Source organism: Panicum virgatum, chromosome 3K (genome assembly GCF_016808335.1).
Source record: "Panicum virgatum strain AP13 chromosome 3K, P.virgatum_v5, whole genome shotgun sequence".
Lineage (NCBI taxonomy): Eukaryota > Viridiplantae > Streptophyta > Magnoliopsida > Poales > Poaceae > Panicum > Panicum virgatum.
The window spans coordinates 8,956,866-8,980,452 of NC_053138.1; the positions used below are offsets into that span (position 1 = coordinate 8,956,866).

The 23,587-nt window shown below is 47.4% G+C and overlaps 1 protein-coding gene and 1 long non-coding RNA gene across 8 annotated transcripts; both read left to right on the top strand.

Annotated features, from left to right (window-relative positions):
• Nucleotides 1-26: 26 nt before the first annotated feature.
• LOC120697356 lies at nucleotides 27-3,270 on the top strand. Of its 7 annotated transcripts, XR_005684451.1 has the most exons (8): nucleotides 32-315; nucleotides 414-496; nucleotides 899-1,069; nucleotides 1,506-1,577; nucleotides 1,833-1,965; nucleotides 2,550-2,630; nucleotides 2,720-2,774; nucleotides 3,026-3,270. It is a non-coding gene; the product is annotated as an uncharacterized LOC120697356 (long non-coding RNA). The 7 variants fall into 7 exon arrangements; XR_005684449.1 differs by having other exon boundaries at nucleotides 27-315; nucleotides 403-496; nucleotides 899-1,577; XR_005684450.1 differs by having other exon boundaries at nucleotides 27-315; nucleotides 899-1,577.
• Nucleotides 3,271-5,452: 2,182 nt separating this feature from the next.
• LOC120697355 (cycloeucalenol cycloisomerase-like) lies at nucleotides 5,453-11,095 on the top strand. Its single transcript, XM_039980537.1, has 8 exons — nucleotides 5,453-5,604; nucleotides 5,689-5,867; nucleotides 6,035-6,118; nucleotides 6,956-6,997; nucleotides 7,756-7,866; nucleotides 9,024-9,215; nucleotides 10,121-10,218; nucleotides 10,520-11,095. The coding sequence occupies exons 1-8, from the start codon at nucleotides 5,598-5,600 to the stop codon at nucleotides 10,698-10,700; spliced, it is 894 nt and encodes a 297-aa protein (XP_039836471.1). The 5' UTR covers nucleotides 5,453-5,597; the 3' UTR covers nucleotides 10,701-11,095.
• Nucleotides 11,096-23,587: the final 12,492 nt, after the last annotated feature.

The following is a 23,587-nucleotide window of genomic DNA, read 5'->3' on the forward strand; positions in this document are numbered from 1 at the left end:
GATCCTCGCGTTTTCCCCGGGGAGACTCGTCCCCACCTCTTGGGTCCGGGCACATCATCCCTGTCCGCTCGCGAGCGACGCGAGGCGAGGCGAGGCGAGCGCTCCGCCGCCGCGCCGCCTGCTCTGCCTCCCTGCTTGTGCTGCCGCTTCACCTGCGCTCCTAGGCTCGGCTCGGCGCTGCCGTTCCACCCCCGTCTAGACGCCACCCCTGCAGCTCCCCGTTGGTGATGCTGCTCCGCCTCCGCACCCCCACGGCATCCGATCTGCGACGACGGCACCACCTCGGCCGCCGCCGCCGCCTCCAGAGCCACCACGGTGCCTCCACTTCATCTTCTTCCTCGTCATATTTCCTCTCCTCTCCTATATTGCCTAGGGTTTGATCTCCTCTCTCCTGATTCCTAGATCTTGTTTAGATCTTGGTGATTTTTTATCTGATTGGCTGTCATCTCCAAGATTCGCAACCTGCTGATCACTTGAATCGACATTGTTGGCCTAGGTAAGCTCTGGTTGCTGAGGAAAATCACTTTCCATCGGTTCCTTTGTCATCTCCAATAATCACTCTATTTTATTTCCAAACTGTCAATGTATGGTAAATTATTATATGGTCATTCAGTCCTGGTACCCTATGAAAATAATATGCTAATGTTGTTGCTGCCGGCTGATATCTCTAAAACTTGCATACCAACTAGTGGATGCAAGCAGTCACAAAAAGATGTGATAATGTATTCAATTTGCTTTGCACAAAAAGAAACGAATCACGGATTAATCTCAACATAAATGATGGCCCTGTTTCTGAGCATGTCCTTTACGCTTGAAATTTTTTTAGTTTCTGAGCGTGTCCCTGCTGCAAAGTTTAGTTGTTAAACTAATTATTTTTGTTAAACAAAAAACTTCTCAGGTATATCTACGAGTAGTGCTATAGATGGCACTATCGAGAGAAATTGGTGCTGGAGCATCTTTCATGTGTGATAAGCCTCCCATCTGTTTGCCGGTTAATTCTTGGCCTCCCATCGCAGATAGAAGTACTGTGCATGCAGATTTTGGGAATAAGGGTACACTTGCTTGAGTGGTTTGTTAATTACTTACCCATATTTACTTGAGTTTCTGACCTTTGCAGCTTCTAGATTTTATATATACACTTTCTTTGACTTCCCTGTTATTCAACATGGTCGGATATAGCTTCTTCTAGAAGTTTCCAATGTTCATGCCTCATCCGTTCTTGTATCAAATGATTTATTTCTGGAATTACTAACATCTTTTGGAGGCTGTGCCTAGTAGCATAACTCTTCTCTCTATCATCAAACTAAGATACATTATAGGAAATATGTGACTTTTGGTTCTGATCCTTCAGTTTCTATGTCATCATTAAAGCATTGATAGCTATAGTAGACTTCTCTGAACATTACAGTTAGCTCATTACTAATTTTTTTTCCATGTCTCATTTTACTCACATGCTGCACATTACTGAATTCTTTTCCATGTCTCATTTTACTCACATTCTGCAGGTCTGCAGCTATCCATTCACGACAAGAGGGATTCTGATGGGTCACATTGTATCCAATCATGAGCGTTTTCAGGTTCAAGCATTTGCCTTTTTGCTTACCCTGCACATAGAATCATTAGATTTCGCGCCAATTTTGGTTCTTTTTTGGTTAAACAACTGAACAATGGCATCCTGCACATAGAATCATTAGACTCACCAGCATGTTCTAACTCACCAGCATCCTGATGTTTATGATCTGATCAAAGATTTGTTGCCTGCCTATGTTAGCATTCAGTTTTGTTTTTTTGTTGCCGATCTCTTATCTATAGTTCTGTGTGAGCTTTCGTAGTGTCCTGCCTTGGAGGAGTGTCTTTCTGTGTGAGCTTTCTGCTACTGCCGAAGGTCGTCAACCGCGGCCTCTGCTCCATCGCCCAGGCCGAGTCCCTCCGCTACAAGCTCCTTGGAGGCCTCGCCGTCCGCAGGTATAGCATGATGAAATCTGCCCTCTTGGTACCTGCTGGCTGTGTTATTTACTGATTTGTATGCAGTTGGTAGATATGTAATTTGCGTAAGATGTTGCTTCAATTGAAGTCATTTACTAGAAAGTAGTTTCAGTCCATCAATAAATTATGGCAATGCGGATATGGTCTGCTTCTGCTTGGTATTAGTTTTCGGTGATTTATGTTGCCATGTATTGGGGTTGCAGTAAATTTGTTAGAGAATTATGAGACTTTGTGAATTATTTATGCTGAGTGCAAACATGAATTGCTAGTACACTACCAAATCAAGGTGTTGCTAGTTTTCAGAACTATGTCAGGTTGTTTCTCAAAACAAGGGTACGAATTAAACTTTGGCTTTGGCTTTAAAAGTAGCAGCATGGCATTCATATAGTCATATCATGATTGCAGATACTTGTTTTCTAATGGTGCCCATATATTTTTAAATTGGATGATCTTTTGTCTTACAGTCTTACTTTAATACTCAAAAGAGTTGCTAGTTTGGTAATTAAGGTCCTTTATCTCTTCTCATTATTCATGGTTCTCTCCTAACATTTTACTGTAATTAGGCGAAGGACCGTATCTGCAAGTTAGTCCAAAATGGTGTTGACAGTGGTGCGCGTCTTTTGCTTGACGGGAGGGATATTGTGGTAATTTCAATACTTCACTTATTTATTTGCCTACCTGAAGTTCTACTATATATTGTTGCCACCGGTCCTGAAATCTGTGAAATGTGCAGGTTCCGCAGTTTGAGGATGGCAATTTTGTTGGTCCGACCCTTCTGGCTGATTAAGGTACAGTAACATTTTTTTATACTTTCAGCGTCTAAGGTTATGTTGTGGTGCTAACTACTGAGCTTTTTTGAAAATTAAGATCTAGTCGATGGTAAAAGGTTGCTACTAGCTATATCTAGTGAAGCTTCATGATCTTTAGTTCATTGTGTATTGCATATGTGCTGCTTGAACAATTAAATTTTTAATTCCTACTGATCATATTTTTACTCCGGATGATGATGCCTAGTATTGTTTCTTTCTTCCTTTGGCAGCCTGTTCACCGCGTGCTTCTACTTCTGCTGTTGGCCTGCCACGAGACATGCGAGTGCAGCTTCTGCTTCTGTCTTCATGAATTTCTCAAGAATTTTATCCTGTTGTGTGATGGATTAATTGGACGTGTTGGGATTTGATTGATGGAAAACTACTCTGGCTTGCATTGCGATCGGTTGAGAATGAATTGAATATATTTTGTACGTCGCAGATTTTGAGTTTTCACACGTGCTTGGATTTTGAGTTACATGCCAAAGTGTGTGTACGTTGTAGATTTGATCTATTGAATATATTTACGTGTTGGGAGGGCTGGAGTGGGCTGCTCTTGGCTGCTGCTGCAGCAGAGCAGCCCAGCACCCAGGGGAGGCGCTAAATGCTGCCCGGGATGGGCACCCCTGCGGGGAGATGGCACCCCGGGGTCTGACGGGCGCAGGGGGGGTTGGCCTAGGGTTCCCCGGGGATTAATCCCCTCATTCCCAAACTAGCCCTAAGGTGGATGGCTCGTGGAATTTTTTCTTTTTTATATTTAAAAAAAAATCAAAATTTCAAAAATATATGTCCGTTTTGAAATATTTCAAAACTACCCCCGGTCGCCCTATGGGGGGCGACAGGCCCTAAGTGTAATTTTTTTTTCTTCAAATTTGCAACGAGGTTTCTGGCAAAAAAAAAAACAAGGGGGTCTGTCGCCCCACCAACAGGCGACAGGGGCCTGTCGCCCACCCCAGGGGCGACAGGGCCCTGTCGCCCACTAGAGGGGCGACTGCCTCCCACCCTGAAAGCGCTGCGCTCTGGGTCAGCTCACGCATGCAAGCGCTGCGCTCTGGGTCAGGTCACGCATGCAGCTCAGTGGCTAAGCTCTGGGTCAGGGTCACGCATGCAGCTCAGTGAGGTTTGAGTGCTCTGGGTCAGGGTCACGCATGCAGCTCAGCGAGGTTTGAGTTTCAGGTTTGGGAAATTGTGCCCACCCATAATTAGCTCTAGTCTGTTAGTGGCCTCCCGGTTGGCACGCGGAATGATCCATTGATGCTTCTTTCTTTAGATTATGATCCACTGATGCTAGCTAGAGCCAAGTCGGGTGTCTGCGCCGAACCCATCACCGCATGCTGCCAAGTCGGGAGGTTTACCTGCGCACACAGTGAGCTGGCGCCGGCCGCAGCAACGGCGGATCGGCGTGCAACGACAGGAGTTTAATGATACTTTAGTTTTTAATTACGTAGTAGTAAATTAGTTTAGAAAATTAGTACTACGCATTTATTAATACAATTGCAGTACTATTAGAGACGTGTTTATAAATTAATTATGATTTAGAATAGAATTTCGCATATGCAGTACTGCAATTGCGAAATTCCATACTATAATTATTCATAACTACGTGATGACACTCAAATTCTATGCTGCATATGCGAAATTCTATTCTAAATCGTAATTAATTTATAAACACGTCTCTAATAGTACTGCAATTATATTAATAAATGCGTAGTACTAATTTTCTAAACTAATTTACTACTACGTAATTAAAAACTAAAGTATCATTAAACTCCTGTCGTTGCACGCTGATCCGCCGTTGCTGCAGCCGGCGCCAGCTCACTGTGTGCGCAGGTAAACCTCCCGACTTGGTAGCATGCGGTGATGGGTTCGGCGCAGACACCCGACTTGGCTCTAGCTAGCATCAGTGGATCATAATCTAAAGAAAGAAGCATCAATGGATCATTCCGCGTGCCAACCGGGAGGCCACTAACAGACTAGAGCTAATTATGGGTGGGCACAATTTCCCAAACCTGAAACTCAAACCTCGCTGAGCTGCATGCGTGACCCTAACCCAGAGCACTCAAACCTCACTGAGCTGCATGCGTGACCTGACCCAGAGCGCAGCGCTTGCATGCGTGACCTGACCCAGAGCGCAACCCAGAGCGCAGCGCTTGCATGCGTGACCTGACCCAGAGCGCAGCGCTTTCAGGGTGGGAGGCAGTCGCCCCTCTGGTGGGCGACAGGGCCCTGTCGCCCCTGGGGTGGGCGACAGGCCCCTGTCGCCCGTTGGTGGGGCGACAGGCCCCCTTTTTTTTTTTTTTTGCCAGGAACCTCGTTGCAAATTTGAAGAAAAAAATACACTTAGGGCCTGTCGCCCTCCATAGGGCGACCGGGGGTAGTTTTGAAATATTTCAAAACGGACATATATTTTTGAAATTTTGATTTTTTTTAAATATAAAAAAGAAAAAATTCCACGCCCAAGTCGTTCGGACACGTAGGCCAGACCAGGCCTCCAATTGCAATGGGCAACGCGCAACTTGGTGGGCCTTGCTCAAGAAACGGCCCACTAAGAAGATCGGCCCATGTACACGCGCGGGAAGGCCCTGATTTGCACGCGCGAGAGGGGGGTGGTGGGGTTGGTTTGGTTGGTGCCGAGATCCCCACTAATTTTGTAGCCGTCTCCATCCTCAGTTCCGCGCACCAGTGCAGTGAAGCCTGCTCCCCCAGACCCCCACTCCCCGTTTGGCCGCGGAGCCCGGCGGCGACTCGGATTCCATCGGATCCTTCCTCGGCTGGCGTCCAGCGCGCGACGGAACCGGCCGGCCAATGGCAGGTGCGTCTCGAGCCCGCCCGCCCGCGCGCGCTTCCGGCGGGGGTCCGTCCGCGCACCTGACCGGGTTTTCTCCTCCTCTCGCAGCTGCGCGGCGGCCGGCGGCGGGGGCGAAGGCGAGGGGCGGCGGCGGAGGCGCGGGGAGGAGGAGCGCGTGGCTGGCCGCGGACGGGAGCAAACGCTGGGGGGAGGCCTTCTTCCTGCTCTACACGCCCTTCTGGCTCACGCTCTGCCTCGGCGTCATCGTCCCCTTCAAGCTCTACGAGGTACTCCTCCCGGTTGACCTGACGCCGCATTCTTGGTTTGGTTATCGGTTCATGGTTCACCCTCGGTCGGGTCCTCGATCCGATCTGTCGGATCTCGGATGTGGCTAGTGGAGTGGGTGAGCGGATCAATTATTAAATTATCTAAGGCCTTCTTGTGCCATGTGCAGAGGTTCACGGAGCTGGAGTACCTGATTCTCGGATTGGTGTCCACCGTGCCGGCGTTCCTCATCCCCCTCTTCCTCGTAGGGAAGGTAAATAAATAACACCCTCTTGTTCCCTCGTCTCTGTCAGCTCGTCAACATTTGCTCTATGTCACTATGTCATTGTCATTCTTTAGAGGACAATGTAGATATAATTTCACCGATATGTATCAGGCACCTACCATTAGGTGAGACCAAAAAACCATGCAATCGAGAAACACTGAGTGGTGAGTGCCTGTATGCAACAACATTGGCATAAAACTGAGAATCCAGAGTGGCGCTTGTCTTTGTGCGTGATGGCTGGGTACGAAGCAAAATATTAAATGTTTGGTATGGGGAGAGAGAGAGATGATGCTTTGTTGTTGCCAGATCTTGAGATTTAAGGCCACACCAGTACAGGTCCTTTTGCCTATATTTCACATATGTCATGGCACAGCTTGCACCTTGCGGGCTCACTGTGCCTGAACAAACACTAGATGCACTCTTCTTTCCACCTTTGAGAGGACCTGGTTATTTTTTAATCATGTATCAAAACAGGTTCATTTTCTATGTACTCGTGAAGACAACCACATGATTGATTTGTACAATTCATACCAGGTCTCATACTCTCATGTTCATGTGTCCTCATTGCTTAGTTTACTCCTGAACGTTTACCCTTATTCTGTCGGTCCATTACTTTACTTCCATTTTGCGTGCTAGCTATCATTCTGGAGATAAAAAGAAAAGAGCTGGTGTTAGACATTTTTGGTGCCCTTAAAGATACATCAATTCATTTTTGTATTATAAATGCACTCATTTTCATAAGAATATTTAGTTTGAACCTTTCTTCTTAACATAAAGAGAATTCATAGTTTCACAAACTAATTCATTTGCGCTTTCACTTTTCAGGCAGATAGTGTGAGAAGTTTGAAAGATCGATACTGGGTCAAGGTAATTATTCTCTCTGTGAATCATTTGTTTATGTTTTATAGAAGTCATTTTCACTTAATAGGTCAACATTTTGTAAATTCTTGTTAATGGTCTAGTGTAAGAGTAGCTAACCTGTTCTTAGGGTGGGTTACAGACCCTTTATATCTGTAACACTCCGGGGATCTCACCCCCTTTTTCTTCTTAATATATATTGATGCGCAGTTCTCCTGCGCATTCGAGAAAAAAAACATTTTGTAAATTGTATTTGTTACTGTACATCAGGTCCTAAAATAGTAAAATTTCAGCTAGTTAACTTTAATGATTTGCAGCTTGATCTGGTGAGTGCTGGAAAAACAAAATTCTTGGTGGCATATAATGGATATTTGGGATTTTTGCCAATTTGTCTATGATGAATTTGCACTTTTAAAACTATTTATAATCTGAATTTAGTGTGCAGTTATTCTAATGATTCTGTAGCCATCTTTTTCTCGAACACGCAGGAGAGCTGCGTATCTTTGTATTAAGAGAAAAAGGGGGGTTGGTCCAAATTACAGAGTCCAGCTCATCTCCTTGGACCAGGGAGAGGGCTGCAGAAACATCAAAGAGCTATTACATAAAAGGGATTCTGTAGCCATCTAGTAATGGTCTAATACAAAGAACTAGACTTGTACTAGTTCTCAACTGTTTATGGGCTTCCTTCGAGTGCTGAGGATTTGTTGGTTAATTATCTTTTTAACTTTATTTGCTATATAAATATAAAATTTATCTTATCATTGCAGGCTAATATCTGGATTATAATTTTTAGCTATGTTGGTAACTACTTCTGGACACATTACTTCTTCACGGTTCTTGGTGCTTCGTATACTTTTCCCTCATGGCGGATGAATAATGTAAGATTTGATGGCCTATAGTTGTTCGTGTTGATGTTATCCCTCCTTTGCAGTGGCATCTCTATTGTACACATGCACAGTTATAAGACTGCGATTTGTTATCATGTGTGCCAACATGCATGTGATTGCATAAGTAGATGTTTTCGTGTTTCCAATCCTATGTAAGAGCAGTTAAACTGAATTATCTCTATCTTAGATAAGTTTAGGTCAATTCAATATTAGTTTTTCCGGTGTTGCGGTCAGCTGGTTTAGTGAGATTGTGTCTCCTATCCGTGGCGTTTTGGGTATGTAAGGTCTAGTTCCACTTCCACCTCTATCAACCTTTCTCCAAGCTCTACTGAAATTTGCTGTGGTATCATAGTAACATAAGACTATGTACCGCCAATAATTTTTCATACACAAGGCGGGGGCTGCAGTGCATCTGTTTCTTTCCTTCCAGTAAAAATGGCAAAAAAAAAATGGTATTTACTTATCACGTGGAACAACTCTGGTATCAAGATTTGCATCCGATTTTGCAAGGTTCGCCTATATTAGCACCTTTTCTGAAAGTTTTATTGTACTTGAATCTGATAATGCAAATTTGCATGCTTACTTCTCTTCCTACATCATGTACACCCTTCCATCAGTTTACTTTCATCGAAAACTCGAAATAGGTGATAATGGAAACTAGTTAGCTACCTGGCATGTATATTCTACAAAAAAAAATACACCCAATATATCTTGTGTTATTTTGGGTATCAAAGAGGAACTGCATCAATGGTCTTTTGCCGGGGCTCGAGGAGTGTCACACCTCCTCGCCCTTGGATCTCATGTGGCTTAAGTTCTAGTTCTTAGCTCTGGTTGGTCAGGCCCCACCTTGTAGTATTTTTGTAATAGCAATCAGGGTCCTTTGTTTGGGTTTGGTACAGCTCTCCTGCGTTTTCCGAAAAAAAATATTCTACAAAAAAAAGACTTCTTTGTGGTGCAATCAATGGATTATAATCACTTTTCTGCTTTTGTCAATTCTTTCTCAATACAAATTTAATCCAGGTACTACACAAATTACTTCTCGCAAATATGTCCAAGAACTTTTGTGCCCATTTTGCTGAGTTAATCATAGATCATTGTTTTAGTGGTTCTATAATTTGTAATGTTTTTTAATTACTTTCATGTTTCAGGTGCCCCACACGACGTTTCTCCTGACTCATGCTTGTTTCCTGTTCTATCATATGGCATCAAATATGACACTTCGCAGATTACATCACTCTACAGCTCACTTACCACAGTCTATTCGATGGTTATTTGATGCCGCATGGATTTTGGCACTTTCATACTTCATCGCATACTTGGAGACCCTAGCCATTGCAAATGTATGTTCGAGCGTATATTTCTAGTTAACTTCCTGATTTCTTGTTCTAGCACAACTAATTTTCCTTGTGTTTGATGAGTTCATGTCTTATTACTGTAGTAAAAGGTTTAGTGGCCACCATTTTGTAGTGATGTTTCTGTATATCCCTTGCTTAGTCCATTGGGCATACGCATATCATTTCTAATGTTTGCATGCTGGACCTGGTAGACAGTTCAGGAATCAGGTCATTTGGACATACATAGTTGTTGACAATAGAACATAAAGCTTCTGAATAAACCATGTTTTTGAAGACTCATTATTTCAGTAAGTCATGTGCATGTATCATCAGTTGCAAATTTGCATGATGTGATAGTTCCCATTATGTTTCCAGAACACAATGTGTTAGCTTCATTTGATCATTGTTGTACTCCTAGAAAAATGATTATTTTGATTAAATTATTGTAAGTATTGGTGTATTATCATTTATTATCAGATCATGTGACAATAATTGTGGAGTTTAACTAATTGAGAGCATCCATCTATCAATTCCTTTTGGCATGACATGCTTCCTATTAGTCAAGTGGAAAAATATAGCTTGAATGTATAATTGGTAGCCTGCATAATGAAAGAGTCAGGGTTCATTTGGCTTAACTATATATACCAAATTTGGGATAAATATATTCAATCTAAGTTTGGGCAGGTACGAGTTGCATGTTCAGTACATTTTATTTCTGGGCATAGTTGACGCGGTGTATGTTCAATAAGATGGCCTGCATATGAAACCAAATACAAGTGATCTTGCTTTTCATGTTTCAAGAATGCTATCCAAGAAGCCAAGCATTTGTGTTTGTACTTTGTAGATATATGTGACTGTATGTCTCTTTCTTGTTTTCACATGCGGTTGATGTTTTCTGCTGACTTTTGCAGTTCCCGTATTATGAATTTGTTGATCGGGATATAATGTACAAAGTAGGTTCATTGTTCTACGCAATATATTTCATTGTCAGCTTCCCAATGTTTTCAAGGTAAACTTAAATCTAACTTGGATATGATGAACTAGTTCCTGCAGATATCCTTTTTATTCAATTTCTTGTAGCTGAATGCATCCCCCTCCCCCCTCCTCGTCAACTACTATTTCTTTGTGCTTTATCCGCCATGCTGTTTGCCTTTGATAAAACGTGTCATGAAGATCAATAGCACTTCCCATGATTTTATTTAGTTAACAAGTCGTGGCTATGATTTGTTTCAGTGCTTGTTTTTATAGAAAACACAGATAATCATCATAACCCCTATGCAACTTAGTGAGCCTCTGCTCTTGTGATTCAGGATCGACGAGAAAGATGAGAAGTGGAACCTGTCCAGGGTAGCTGTTGACTCTTTGGGCGCAGCCATGCTCGTTACGATAATACTGGACCTCTGGCGCATATTTCTGGGGCCAATAGTACCCATCCCCGAGTCCAGGCGGTGCGGTCAGCCGGGGCTCGCGTGGTTCCATGCACAGAACTAAAGCATCTGACCCGGCGAAGCTGCAATGATCCTGTGTTTCCACGAGCATTATTGGAGACTGATAAAATCCTCCTCTCCCGTCGGCTGAGGCTGCACCAGAGGCATGATGTGAAGTGCAGAGCGGCTTTGTCATCGTGAATATTTGCGTGTTGTCGTCTTGTAATGTTATGTATCAGGTCCATGCCATATTGGTACTGGTACTCTGCTGAATTCTGCTTGGTCTTTGCTAGGATGCGTCAGCCACAGGTGAAGCTAGTAGTGAATAAAGCTTCGCACAGAGCAGTAATTTGCATGTCTGTGGTCTATCTGTACGATGTAGCTTCGCCTTCCCGTGGTCCGCAACATTGTTGTAGAAAGGAGAGTGATTTTTTTTTTTGGGTTTTGTTCTGCATTTCATTATGGCCATCCATTTGATTGATTAATAGCTATCGTGCAAGGGTGCATTCCAGCAGTGGTGATCATTCCTCTTTTTTTTTTCCTTTTCATTTTTGTGTCATTCTAGCCGCCCACCTAGTTAACTTGAATTGCTAAGGATCGTCAAACAACATAGCTTTTGGCATTATGCTCGTCATTCGTGAAGCAGCAGCATGTTTATGTACGCAAATGTTAAATTGGTGTTATTAGTATATCGAAAAATCGTTCTATCTAGTATTCCAAACAAAGCTGTAAGGAAGAAACACTTGCCCAAGGCCCATGCCCATGGCCTGTAGCACTTTGGGCCACGAATCAGTGTTGTACTGCTCCACAGCCCACATCAAGTTGTGCAGGACACACAAAAAAAAAAGAAGTTGTGCAGGAGTTCCTCTAAAAAAAGAAGTTGAGTAGGAGTAGCAACTAAACAGGTCGATGGTGCCACACAGAAAAGGCGAATAGGCGATGGTCTAATCATGCTTTTTCCATGGAGAAACAAACACTGGCGATCCAATTTATTCTCCAATCTATCCAGAGATATAAATCGAGAGAGTACTCCCTCTATATAGTAAATAGATGATATTTAGGACAGCGATACGGTCTTTAAAGCATAACTTTGATTGCTTATTTTTATAAAAATATTTGTTAAAAAGTGATATATATATATTTATAAAAATATTTTTAAAGATAAATCTATTCATATAATTTTTACTTTTTCAAACTAAAAAAATTAAAAGTTTGTGGGACCGAAGCCGGCGACCAAAGGGGTTTCTTGGTTTGCGCCACAAAACCAAGGAGGCAGACGGCGGTTGAAGACGCCAAGTCGTGGAGGCACAGGCGTCGGTCTCGGGACTGACGGAGGCGACGGGCGTCGACGGCGTCTAGGGCCTCGCTGCGGGCGAGGAGGTGACGGGCGTCGGGCGGCGTCTAGGGCCGTCAGAAGGCCGATGCGGGAACGGCGTCTAGGGCCACGGCGTGGAGGCGGGAATCTTCCCGCGCGTGAGGTTTTGGCGGTTTTCTCAAAACCGGCCACCTACCCAGGTTTCGCGGATCCTCCAAAACCGCGGACTGGATCTTCATCAAGACGGCGGCATCGCGGAGAAGACTTCGTTTCGAAGAAAGAACCTCGGCCGTCGGATGAGATCGTTGTACAGGGGGTGCTGCAGGCCAACCGGTCTGACCGGTCCCTGGCACCGGTCTGACCGGTCTAACTAACCGGTCTGACCGGTCCAGCGTACCGGTCTGACCGGTCCCGTGGGTATAAATACCCCTTCACTTGTGTTAGGTTAATGGCGGCTTTTGTAATCTGTTCGTGGACTCTCTGTTTCTCCAGGCCGCCGCCCCTGCGTCTCCCTCCCTCTGTTCCTCTCGTTTGAGTTGATTTTGTCCATGGATTGTTGAAACCTTGTAAGGGATTTGATTGGGAAAGGAGGCCCTATCCTCCTCGTGCCCTCTGGGCTTTTGATTTGATTCAATCCCCTGGTTTTGTGCCTTGTGCAATGGATTTTCGATTTCTTTTTTGGCACACTTGATTGAGAGGAGGCCTTGAGTTCTTTGCTGTGATTCCCGTGCTCCCAACTCTGATCTAAACCCTCTGGAATCACTGGCGTGTTCGAATTCGAGTTCTTGAGTGTTTGAGAAAACCCCAATCCCTTTTGATCTTCCCCATAATTCTCACGATTCGTTGATCCTTGGGGCGAGATCTTTTGGGGATATGCTCACGGGGTAGGGGCGAAGCAATCCCCCAAGTTTCGTCGGATTTCGTGGTCGTTTGCTCAGGATTCACCGTTTGAATCAATTTTCTCGGGGGTTTTCTGGGTGCTACCGGTCAGACCGGTAGGCACGACCGGTCAGACCGGTACAGCGCACCGGTCAGACCGGTCCGGCGCACCGGTCAGACCGGTCCTGGCAGATCAGTGCTGCAGATTTTCCAATTCGCTTCCGATTTGCTTTGTGGTTTCGCTCGCTCGTTCGAGGTCTTTTGTGTTGGTTTAGCTTTTCCATAGCTATTCCAAACTTTGGCTAGAACGCTTGAGGGTTCGGGTGATTTTCGGGATATAGGCCGATGGTTTGAATTTCGGAAGAAATTTTGATCGGCTCCCATTCACCCCCCCTCTGGTCGCCGGCTTCGGTCCCACAATTGGTATCAGAGCTCGGTTGAGGTTTTCAGTACCTTAACCGGTTCGAAAACCACTCGACGACCATGGCGAGTCTTGGTAAGATGCCGGTGTTTTCCGGCGAGGATTATGCCTACTGGAAGGTTCGCATGAGAGCCTTCCTGCAGAGCATGGGAGCCGATGTCTGGGAGATTACCACGAACCAGCTCTACGAGGTGCTGGCTGTTCGGACCACGCCTCTTCAGGTGACCCAGCAAGAGGCTAACGCCAAGGCTGTCAATGCCTTGTTCGCTGGCGTTTCTCGTGCGGAGTTCTCACGCGTCCAGGGTTTTCAGGAAGCCCACAAGATTTGGACGTGTCTTGAGAACTACCACGAGGGTACACCTCAGGTGAAGGCCAGACTGTTCGAGACTCACTGGCATGAGTACGAGAATGTGGCAGTACCGCCCTAATTAATCCGGCTCAAGTGCGCTAACCATCATCTTAAAGACAATCCCGGCTAACACGCACTTCAAACGGAGTAATTCGGCAGTGCTGTCGGGTAAAGTCCCGAAGAATCCACCTAAGCGTCGATCGAACCCAAAGCTTACATGTAACCCACACGAAGGTGAGTCCAGAGAGTACAACATTTCACAAATATATTACATTACAGGGTCTTAACTTAATTATTACAAACCAAGTTCGAAGTCTTTGAAAGGTACTTGAAATTCGAAATGAAAGTAGTTCAGAGTTCATTGCAGCGGAAATAAAACGAGTTCTAAACGACGATACATGATGTCATGATGAAGCCCGTACATGACATCACTCAGCATTGCCATCGTTGGCCGGAGTCGTATCCCACTCCACCGACCAACCAGGGGGTAAGGTACACGGCCAAGTCAAGCTAGCAATCATGTCCTCAAAAGTATTACCTGAAACAAAAATTGAGCCACAAGCAAGGCTGAGTATACTAATACTCCGCAAGGCTTACCCGACTAGGATATAACTAACCCTCTAACTAGACATGCAAGGCTTTTGGCTTGAGGGGTTTGTCTTTGCCGAATAGCAGTGAGTCCTTATTTTCCGATTTTAGCTTTCAAGTTCTATTATGATTAACCATTCTACATTAGCATCTATCCTAAAGCATACATGGTGGAAAGCAATTATTTTTCATCAATCAACCAAATTTCTCATCATCATGGTTCCACTTCTTACTCTATGTGGTAAAAGGGTTAAGCAGTCTCAATATCCGTGAGAGACGGACGATTCGAATCGAATTTGTTAACCTGGCCAGGCAGACCTAAACACACGCATGGGGAATGCAATCACCCACGCGACTTTTCCCCTTTTTCCCCGGGCATGAAACAGGCCCACCGTCCTAGGGTGCCCTGCACCCGTGCGTGACCATAGACCAGACAGTGGGGAGTATGTTCCACGGCCGGTTCCATCAGGTACTTAAGCTTACCGATTACCATATTCTCGGCATGTGGTTAGTACGTTCAAACGCTTAACCACCACTACCACACACCGCGGCCTTATCCATTTTCACTAAACAGACGGGGTATCACAAGTACAACAACCCCGCCCGTAAACCTTATATTGCAGTGTGTAGTAAGCATTCAACTCCTATGAGCTCGCGAGTGACAGGAAATCACTCGACTTCTACCGAATCATTAGCATAGCCAACTAGCGACCTACACATACTAGTGTTCAAGCATAGGTACCTAGGATCATGCAACTAAGGTTCCAATCAATTCCTGCAACTTAAATGCACAATAACCAGGAATACAGATAGTTGCATAAATAACAAAATAGGTAGGACATGCTCCGGGGCTTGCCTTCCTGAGCGTAACTAGCTGTGGGCTCTTCCGAAACTCGGTTCGGATCTTCAGTGACTTCAGTTAGGTTCACTTGAGCTTCACGCGGCTCACTCTCGGACTCCGGCACCAACTCGTATGAACCGTCAGGGAGAGTAGTCGAATCTATATGAAATGCATATGCGTGAGTTATTTTAGTGATACGATTTAATTAATTCTTCACTAAAGAGCCGTAATTCAACGCAACTCAAGACGATTTATAAAATATTCTGCTACATTGTTTGGGCAACCCTTTATAGAGTAATAATCATTATACTGACTCCACAAAGTAACTCGGATGGGTTGTCTCTTTTATCCCTATGCAGCAAAAGAAAGATTTTTCTTATTTATTGCTAGGTTAAGCATGTCCTTATCATAAATAATGTTAAACAGAGATTCTGGGTTTGAAATTTTTATGTATGATACATATCTAAATAACTTGCCTACTGTGAAATTTTCAGCCCATTTTATGCAGCCTATTTACCACGAAAAATAAAACAAACAGCTACTGCTGGAAACAAAAATGAATTTTACAGGTCAAACTATGCAAGTACTGGTAATGAAATTTTAACTGAAGGTTTTATACCTAAAGATAAGCCTGCCATAAATTTTTCACAATTAACTAAGCATTTTACAGGGCATGAAAAATAGCACAAAGTAATGCTGCATGGATCAAAAATTAATTTCTACAGACTGTTCTAGCAAGTTACATAGTCTCATATTTTACCAGAATGGTTATAAACTCAATTTCATCCCTTAGAAAAATTATCAGATTTTTCTATGCAAAGAAACTATTTTTCTGGATTTAGTGTAAATATCTATACTATTAATTAGTTGGACAGGTTCCACCCATCTAAAATTTCTCAAAATTTTTGTACAGCAACAAAACATCAAGTTAAAGGTACTGTAAAAGTTTGAGCTCAGTAAACTAAGTTAAACAGTAGGTACAAACAAACTATTTTAAACAAGGCATAAAGCGAGTTTTAATAAACCGATAGCTAGCCATGTCAAAAGTCTATGAAACTTTTACACAAGGTTATACATATAACATGTACCCTACTGACCAAAAATGGCTAACAATACATGCTTGTAACTGGAGATCTAATATAAAGCACATTTCCTTTGTATTTTAAATGAAGTAAAAACTATTGAGCAAATGAAAAAGTGCATGTAACAAAAGTTGTAGATCTCTTCTCAAAGATTCCAGAACAGTTGAGTTTGAATTTTTCTGATTTTTCTACGATTTTTAAACGAATTTACAAGTTCACTGGAAAAATTAGAAAACATAAACTCAGATTTGCAAAGGGACCCCTGGATCTTTCACTTAACCCCCTGGAAACCTAAAACAATTTGCGCCGGGGTCCCTGGCCGGAGGTAGGAGACAGGGGAGGCGGCGGCGGCGCGTTTCCCGGCGAGGAGGGGCTCGCCGGCGGCGGGGAGGGGGTCCAGGGGTGAGAGCTCACCGAGCTCTACCTAGGGGGAGGTGATGTGGTCGACGGGGGTGGCCGGAGCAGGTTCGGCGGCGGCACCCAGGGAGCGGCGGCGGCGGCTGCAGCGGGCGGCGGCGCTCCGGTGCGAGAGGAGGGGCAAGAGCAGGCCGGGGAGCTTCACGGCGCCATGAGGAAGCTAGCTCCGGGGTCGATTGGAGTCGGGGAAGGGCGGGGAAGGGGCTCCGCGGTGAGGGGGTGCTCGGCGGCGGCAATGGCGTGGGCGGCGGCGTTCCGCGGCACTGGGAGGCTCCGGGCGGAGATGGGCGGGCCTGGGAGTTGCCTGGGGGTGAAATGGAGCTCGCGGGGTGCTCGGTGGGGGTGGAGGAGGGGTGAGCTGGGCTCTCCACGAGAGCCGTAGCTCGGCGGGCGGGAAAGGGGGCGCGGCGGCGCTGCGCAGTGGCGCGGCGGCGCTGGCCGTTCTAGGCGAAGGGGTGGGTGTGGACGTGGGGAATGGGGTGTGGGCGAGCGGGCACACGCGCGGCGCGAGCTAAATGGCGAAATGAGGGCGCGAGGAGGGGACTAGGCGCCCGCGCGGGGGAAGCAGGGCGTCGGCGGTGAGGGTGGCGTGGCGCTCTGCGTGCGCGTTTAAGGCGCGGCGGCGTGGCCGTGCGGCAAGGCAGCAGCGGGGCAGTGACGCAGCGGGGGCGGGGCGATGATGGCGGGGTGGCGTGCGGCGGCAGAGGCACGGCCGGCCCGTTGGGGTGCCACGGCGGCGTCGCGGCGCGTCGCCGAGCGCGTGTCGCGGCGCGCTCAACGATGGCAGGCGTGACGGGATGGGGGGGGAGGTCAGCGCCGTGCGGGCGTGCGCACTCGAGCGGGGAGGGGGTCAGCGGCGCGCGGCCAGGCAGCAGGGCAGCGAGCGGGAGCGTGTAGCGGCGCAGCGCGGCAGCGGGCGCACGCGCGGCATGCCTGGACGCCTGCGCGCGCAGCGAGGGGGAGTCAGCGAGGGAGAGAGAGAGGAGAGAGGAAAAGGGAGTGGAGAGAGAGAAAAGAAAGTCCACTGTTTGACTTAGCAAAAACTCAAAATTTTCAATTGAAACTCGAAAAATTTTGAACACGAAAGTTGTTCAAAATTAAATTTCCTACAACTTTCCTTTCAGGCAAAACTTCATTTGAGCGATGGTTTGGAAGTTCAAAATTTGAATTCAAGTTTAATGATCCCGCTTGTTTTTCGGGGTTAATTCAAATTTTCATGTTAGAACTTGAAAAACTTTGAACACGAAAGTTGTTTGTTTTGTCCAACGCTACGACTTTCGTTTTGGGCAAGAGTTCATTTGAGCAAAAGTGTGAGGGTTGACTTTTTGGCGTGTTTAAACTGAATTTCGGCTTTGCAGTAATTGAGAAGTTGGGGGAGGGTTTAACGTGTCATTTGATGTTAATGGCATGTTTAAACAGTGCTAAACACCGGAGGTGTTACAGAGAACTTCACACAGGAGCCGGGTGAGAGCATTGACCTGATGTTCAGTCGTTTTCAGTCGATTGTGAACAAGGTCAATGCGAACAGATCTGCTGGTGCCCTTGAGTACACAGAGCACGAGAAGGCCCTTAAGTTGCTTTACGCACTTGATCGCTCTGTGTGGGATCTCAAGGTGAACACCATCATTGAGTCTGCTGGCTATGAGACTCTGACGGTGAACGAGCTTTTCAGCAAGCTCAAGGCCACGGAGGTGGATAACCAGACACGAGCCAAGCTCAATGGTGCCCCTCCTTCCAAGAGCGTCGCTCTTGTGACTGGCCCAGGTGGATCGAGCTCTAACGCTAACTCTGCTCTTGGCTTTTCTCTTGGCTCTTTGCCTTCTGTCTCAGATGAGCAGCTGGAGACGCTGGGCGATGACGACTTGTGCCTCCTCATCAGCAAGTTCCAGCGCGTCTACCACAACAGGCAGAGGAAGAAGAACCCCGGGTGCTACAACTGCGGCGATCTGAACCACTTCGTCGCCGATTGCCCCAAGAAGTCCGACGGTGGCCAGAACAACTCCTTCAACTACTACCGCCACCGCGACCGCGACGAGGGAGGCTCCAACAAGGAGCGTCGGCGCCACAAGCACCGCAGTCGTGACCGGGGAGGACGCTTCGACAAGGAGTCGCTCAAGAAGCGCTTCCAGTACAAGGCCAAGAAGCGGGAGAAGGCCTTCCTGGCGCAGCTCAGCGACCTCGACAAGAGCTCCGACACCGACCGCTCTTCTTCACCGACCTCCGACGACGACGACAAGAAGAAGAAGAAGCGGGACAAGGAAGCCACCGGCTTCATTGGCCTTTGCTTGGCGGCCGGTCGGCGCAAGAGCTTCTGCACCATGGCGGGCGAAGCCAATGGTGCTCGTGCGTCTTCGGGTGGACACGCTACACCGACGCACTCCGGCTCTTCTCCTGGATCCGAGAGCGATTCAGAGGTAAACTCCACGATCGACCTGCTTGATACAGAGGTTAGGGAGTTGTACGCCGCTCTCGACAACAAGAAGAGGCTGCTTAAGGAAGCAGCTAGAGAGCGTAGAAAGCTTAGGGCTGAGCTGGCTTGTGCTAGGGAGAAGTCTAGTGACGATGAGTGCGCTGGCTGCATATCTCACATGAATGATCTTGTTGCTCTCCGTGCCAAGCATGATGAGAACGTCGCGAACTTAGATGTTGCTAAGACTTCGCTTTCTGACGTGTCTCACGAGCTAGCCAAGGTCAAGCATGAGCTTGAACTTGTCAAGGACGCTCCCATTGTTAGTGATGTGCTTGAATGCGATGAGTGTCCTATCTTCAAGTCAGATCTAGCTTCTTTGCAGTCCAAGTTTGCTACTGTTGTTTGTGAACTAGAGGAGTTTAGATCTAGGCCTGCTTTGCTTGGCGCTTGTAAGCTTTGTCCCACGCTTAGGTTGGAGCTAGAGGAGAAGAACGCTTTGATCAAGTCTTTTGGAAAGACTAAGGTCGTAGAGTCTAGCCCACCTATTGACTGCTCTGTTTGCCCTGGTTTGATTGCTGATTTAGATAGTCTTGCAGTAGAGAAAGCCAACCTGGAGAATGAGAATACCTATCTTAGGGCGATTCTGAGTTGGGTCTCTAGCAGTGAGCCGCAGTTGGGCATGATGATTAAGCAGTTCAAGCGTGGTGATGGCTTTGGGGTCGGTTACACATACACGAAGTCAGACTTTGACAAGTTGTACGGTAAGATTGGCAAGGCTGCTGGAAACACTGCTAGCACGAGCACGCAGCCTTCGCTTGTTGACCCCGCGGATGGTGTGCTTAAAGAACCACCGAAAGCACCTCCGCAGAAGCAGGTTTGGGTTCCAAAGCCCAATGAGCTGAGGAACTCCCTCGACACGCTCCCTGCTGCCACAACCCAGGTTGCCCAGAAGAAGAGGGCCGCTCCTCCCCGTCCGCAGGCTAGGCCTCCACCTCCCAAGCGTGAGGTGAGGTACCACTGCGAGTTCTGTGACAGGGAAGGTCACCTGGAGGAGTTTTGCTTCAGGAGGAAGCGGGCTGTGAGGAGAGAGCAGGAGAGACTGAACGCGGACATGTACTCTGCTCGGGTGCATGATCCTTCTCGGCGTGGTGATAGGCGAGATGCTAGGGCGCTCCATGTAGGTGTAGGTCAGGGAGGCGGTGGTGGTTACCGTGCTCCAGCAGGTGGTCGCTTTGCCGGTCGTGCTCCTGGTCGTTTTCAGTACGGCTATGGACCACGGGACCGAGGCTTTGGAGGAGGTTTTGAGACTCCACGCTTTCCTCGCGGTGGTGATCGTCAGCCTCGCAGTAGACGGGACAGGGGATACGTTTTGCCTGACTTTGGTTACCCTTCTGTAGAGCAAATGGCTCGTCACTGGTTTGCTTCTCACTTTGCTAACCCCAGTGTCGAGACGTTTGCTCCTCCTTTGTCTCGATGGTGATGCAGGTTGGAGGCCTGGAGAACAAGTGCTCCATGGATCTTAGTCTTATGCAGGTTTGATCAAGACTTGATGGTTCTCCAAGGCTGGTGGATAGTCCGTGGTGGTTTGTGTATCATATGTACATTTGAGTTTGCTCTTTGAGTTCTTTGTACACTTTCTGCTTGTGACTTGTTGTAGATTCTTTATCTCATACTTGCTCTGCTTGCTAGGTCTGTACTTGTGCTATGGTGGACTAGCCACTCTGTATGCTAGTTTTTGTGGTTTTCATATTGTCATGACTCTTGCTAGCTCAGGGTGTGTGCTTTGTTCAGTTCCTCTCATGCTTGTGTTGATTGAGATAAAATTGATTGAGATAAAGTTGATTGAAAAAGGAATGTTGGCAACTTGTTTTGGCTGTTTTGGCTCACCTGTATGAGTTTGAGTAGCACTGTTTTTCATTCCCTACTTGTTAGTGCTAGATCATGGGTGATGCTTTTATTTCTCATAAACTGAACTTGTCTAGCTCTAGACTGATATGATATACCCTGTTGAGCTAGATGCAGGTCTTGTTTTTGGATGCACACGTGCTTGTGACTAGATGTTGTTCATATCCTTGTATCCCTGAATGCTTTCACTTACACCTCCTGCATTGCATTCATTGCATAGCATCTGTTTAAGGGGAGTCTCAGCTTCAGGGGAGCTTTAGGTCTTTTTAGACTTGATGTGTGCATGTGCCAACAAGGGGGAGAATTTTTGAGAGAAGTGATCGAACAAGGGGGAGACTTGTTTGATTTTTGAAAAACTTGTTGTGCACAGGGCTTTGAGAGTGCATCATTTTGGGAGAGTTGCACATGTGAGAGGGAAAAACTTTGCTTGTGGAGTTTCTGCTTTGGTTTTGGCTCCTGGTTTTCTCGTTTTCCCTCTGCTGCTTGCATGACTGCGTCGAGCGTTACCTCTGTCTTTGAGGAGTCATGTTTTGGCTTTTAATCGATTGCGTCGAGCCGTTGCCCTTGTCTTAGGGGATCGATCTGTGCTTGAGTAAGTGACTGTTCTTGCCTTTCTGAGCTTTTTGTCACTTGCTTGGGTTCTTCGCTTTCTTGCTTCTCTTCTTTTCACTTCTCTTGATTCGTTTGTGGTGTGTTGACAATGCACTCATCAAGGGGGAGATTGAGGAACGAGAGTACTCTATCCTACCTGTGATGAGTGAATTGTCAACCGTGCGGTGTGATCGTGCGCTTGGTCTTTGGATTACAGGTACACGGGCGTCTAGTGTCGACGGGGAGCTGCCGTGGAGGTGCTGTGGCCGATGGACCGTGCGGTGGACGGCGGTGAAGGGCAGCCAGGACCGGAGCTCGGACCGGGCGGCAGCTGTGGCGTCCACTCCTGGATCGAGGGCGCAAGCGGCGACGGAAGGCGGGTTTCTTGGTTTGCGCCACAAAACCAAGGAGGCGGACGGCGGTTGAAGACGCCAAGTCGTGGAGGCACGGGCGTCGGTCTCGGGACTGACGGAGACGACGGGCGTCGACGGCGTCTAGGGCCTCGCTGCGGGCGAGGAGGTGACGGGCGTCGGGCGGCATCTAGGGCCGTCAGAAGGCCGAGGCGGGAACGGCGTCTAGGGCCACGGCGTGGAGGTGGGAATCTTCCCGCGCGTGAGGTTTTGGCGGTTTTCTCAAAACCGGCCACCTACCCGAGTTTCGCGGACCCTCCAAAACCGCGGACTGGATCTTCATCAAGACGGCGGCATCGCGGAGAAGACTTCGTTTCGAAGAAAGAATCTCGGCCGTCGGATGAGATCGTTGTACAGGGGGTGCTGCAGGCCAACCGGTCTGACCGGTCCCTGGCACCGGTCTGACCGGTCTAACCAACCGGTCTGACCGGTCCAGCGTACCGGTCTGACCGGTCCCGTGGGTATAAATACCCCTTCACTTGTGTTAGGTTAATGGCGGCTTTTGTAATCTGTTCGTGGACTCTCTGTTTCTCCAGGCCGCCGCCCCTGCGTCTCCCTCCCTCTGTTCCTCTCGTTTGAGTTCATTTTGTCCATGGATTGTTGAAACCTTGTAAGAGATTTGATTGGGAAAGGAGGCCCTATCCTCCTCGTGCCCTCTGGGCTTTTGATTTGATTCAATCCCCTGGTTTTGTGCCTTGTGCAATGGATTTTCGATTTCTTTTTTGGCACACTTGATTGAGAGGAGGCCTTGAGTTCTTTGCTGTGATTCTCGTGCTCCCAACTCTGATCTAAACCCTCTGGAATCACTGGCGTGTTCGAATTCGAGTTCTTGAGTGTTTGAGAAAACCCCAATCCCTTTTGATCTTCCCCATAATTCTCACGATTCGTTGATCCTTGGGGCGAGATCTTTTGGGGATATGCTCACGGGGTAGGGGCGAAGCAATCCCCCAAGTTTCGTCGGATTTCGTGGTCGTTTGCTCAGGATTCACCGTTTGAATCAATTTTCTCGGGGGTTTTCTGGGTGCTACCGGTCAGACCGGTAGGCACGACTGGTCAGACCGGTACAGCGCACCAGTCAGACCGGTACAGCGCACCGGTCAGACCGGTCCTGGCAGATCAGTGCTGCAGATTTTCCAATTCGCTTCCGATTTGCTTTGTGGTTTCGCTCGCTCGTTCGAGGTCTTTTGTGTTGGTTTAGCTTTTCCATAGCTATTCCAAACTTTGGCGAGAACGCTTGAGGGTTCGGGTGATTTTCGGGATATAGGCCGATGGTTTCAATTTCGGAAGAAATTTTGATCGGCTCCCATTCACTCCCCCCTCTGGTCGCCGGCTTCGATCCCACAAAGTTATTCATAATTTATATTTCCAATATTTAACTTAAATCTTGTCCAAAATGTCATTTAGATTCTATGCGGAGGGAGTATGACGCATCGACGCACGCACACACCGATGGGCGATGGAGAACAGGAGAAGACGGGCATACAGTCATACAGCGAGTGAGCAGGGGCCCTGCGAGTGAGGGCTTCCAGTCCACGGCAAACATGACGCTAGTGGCTGGCACTCGAGGACCCTGGGGCCTGGGCTCCCGACGCTTCGCCGCCGACGTCGACGCCGACGCAGGCGCGGGCGGGCGCGCGGCCTCCACTCCAAGACGGGGGCAGCAGCAACACGTGTGGCGTGGCCCACTGCGAGATGGAGAGGATCATCATCAATCCACCGGTCCCCTGCCCGCCCAGCAATATA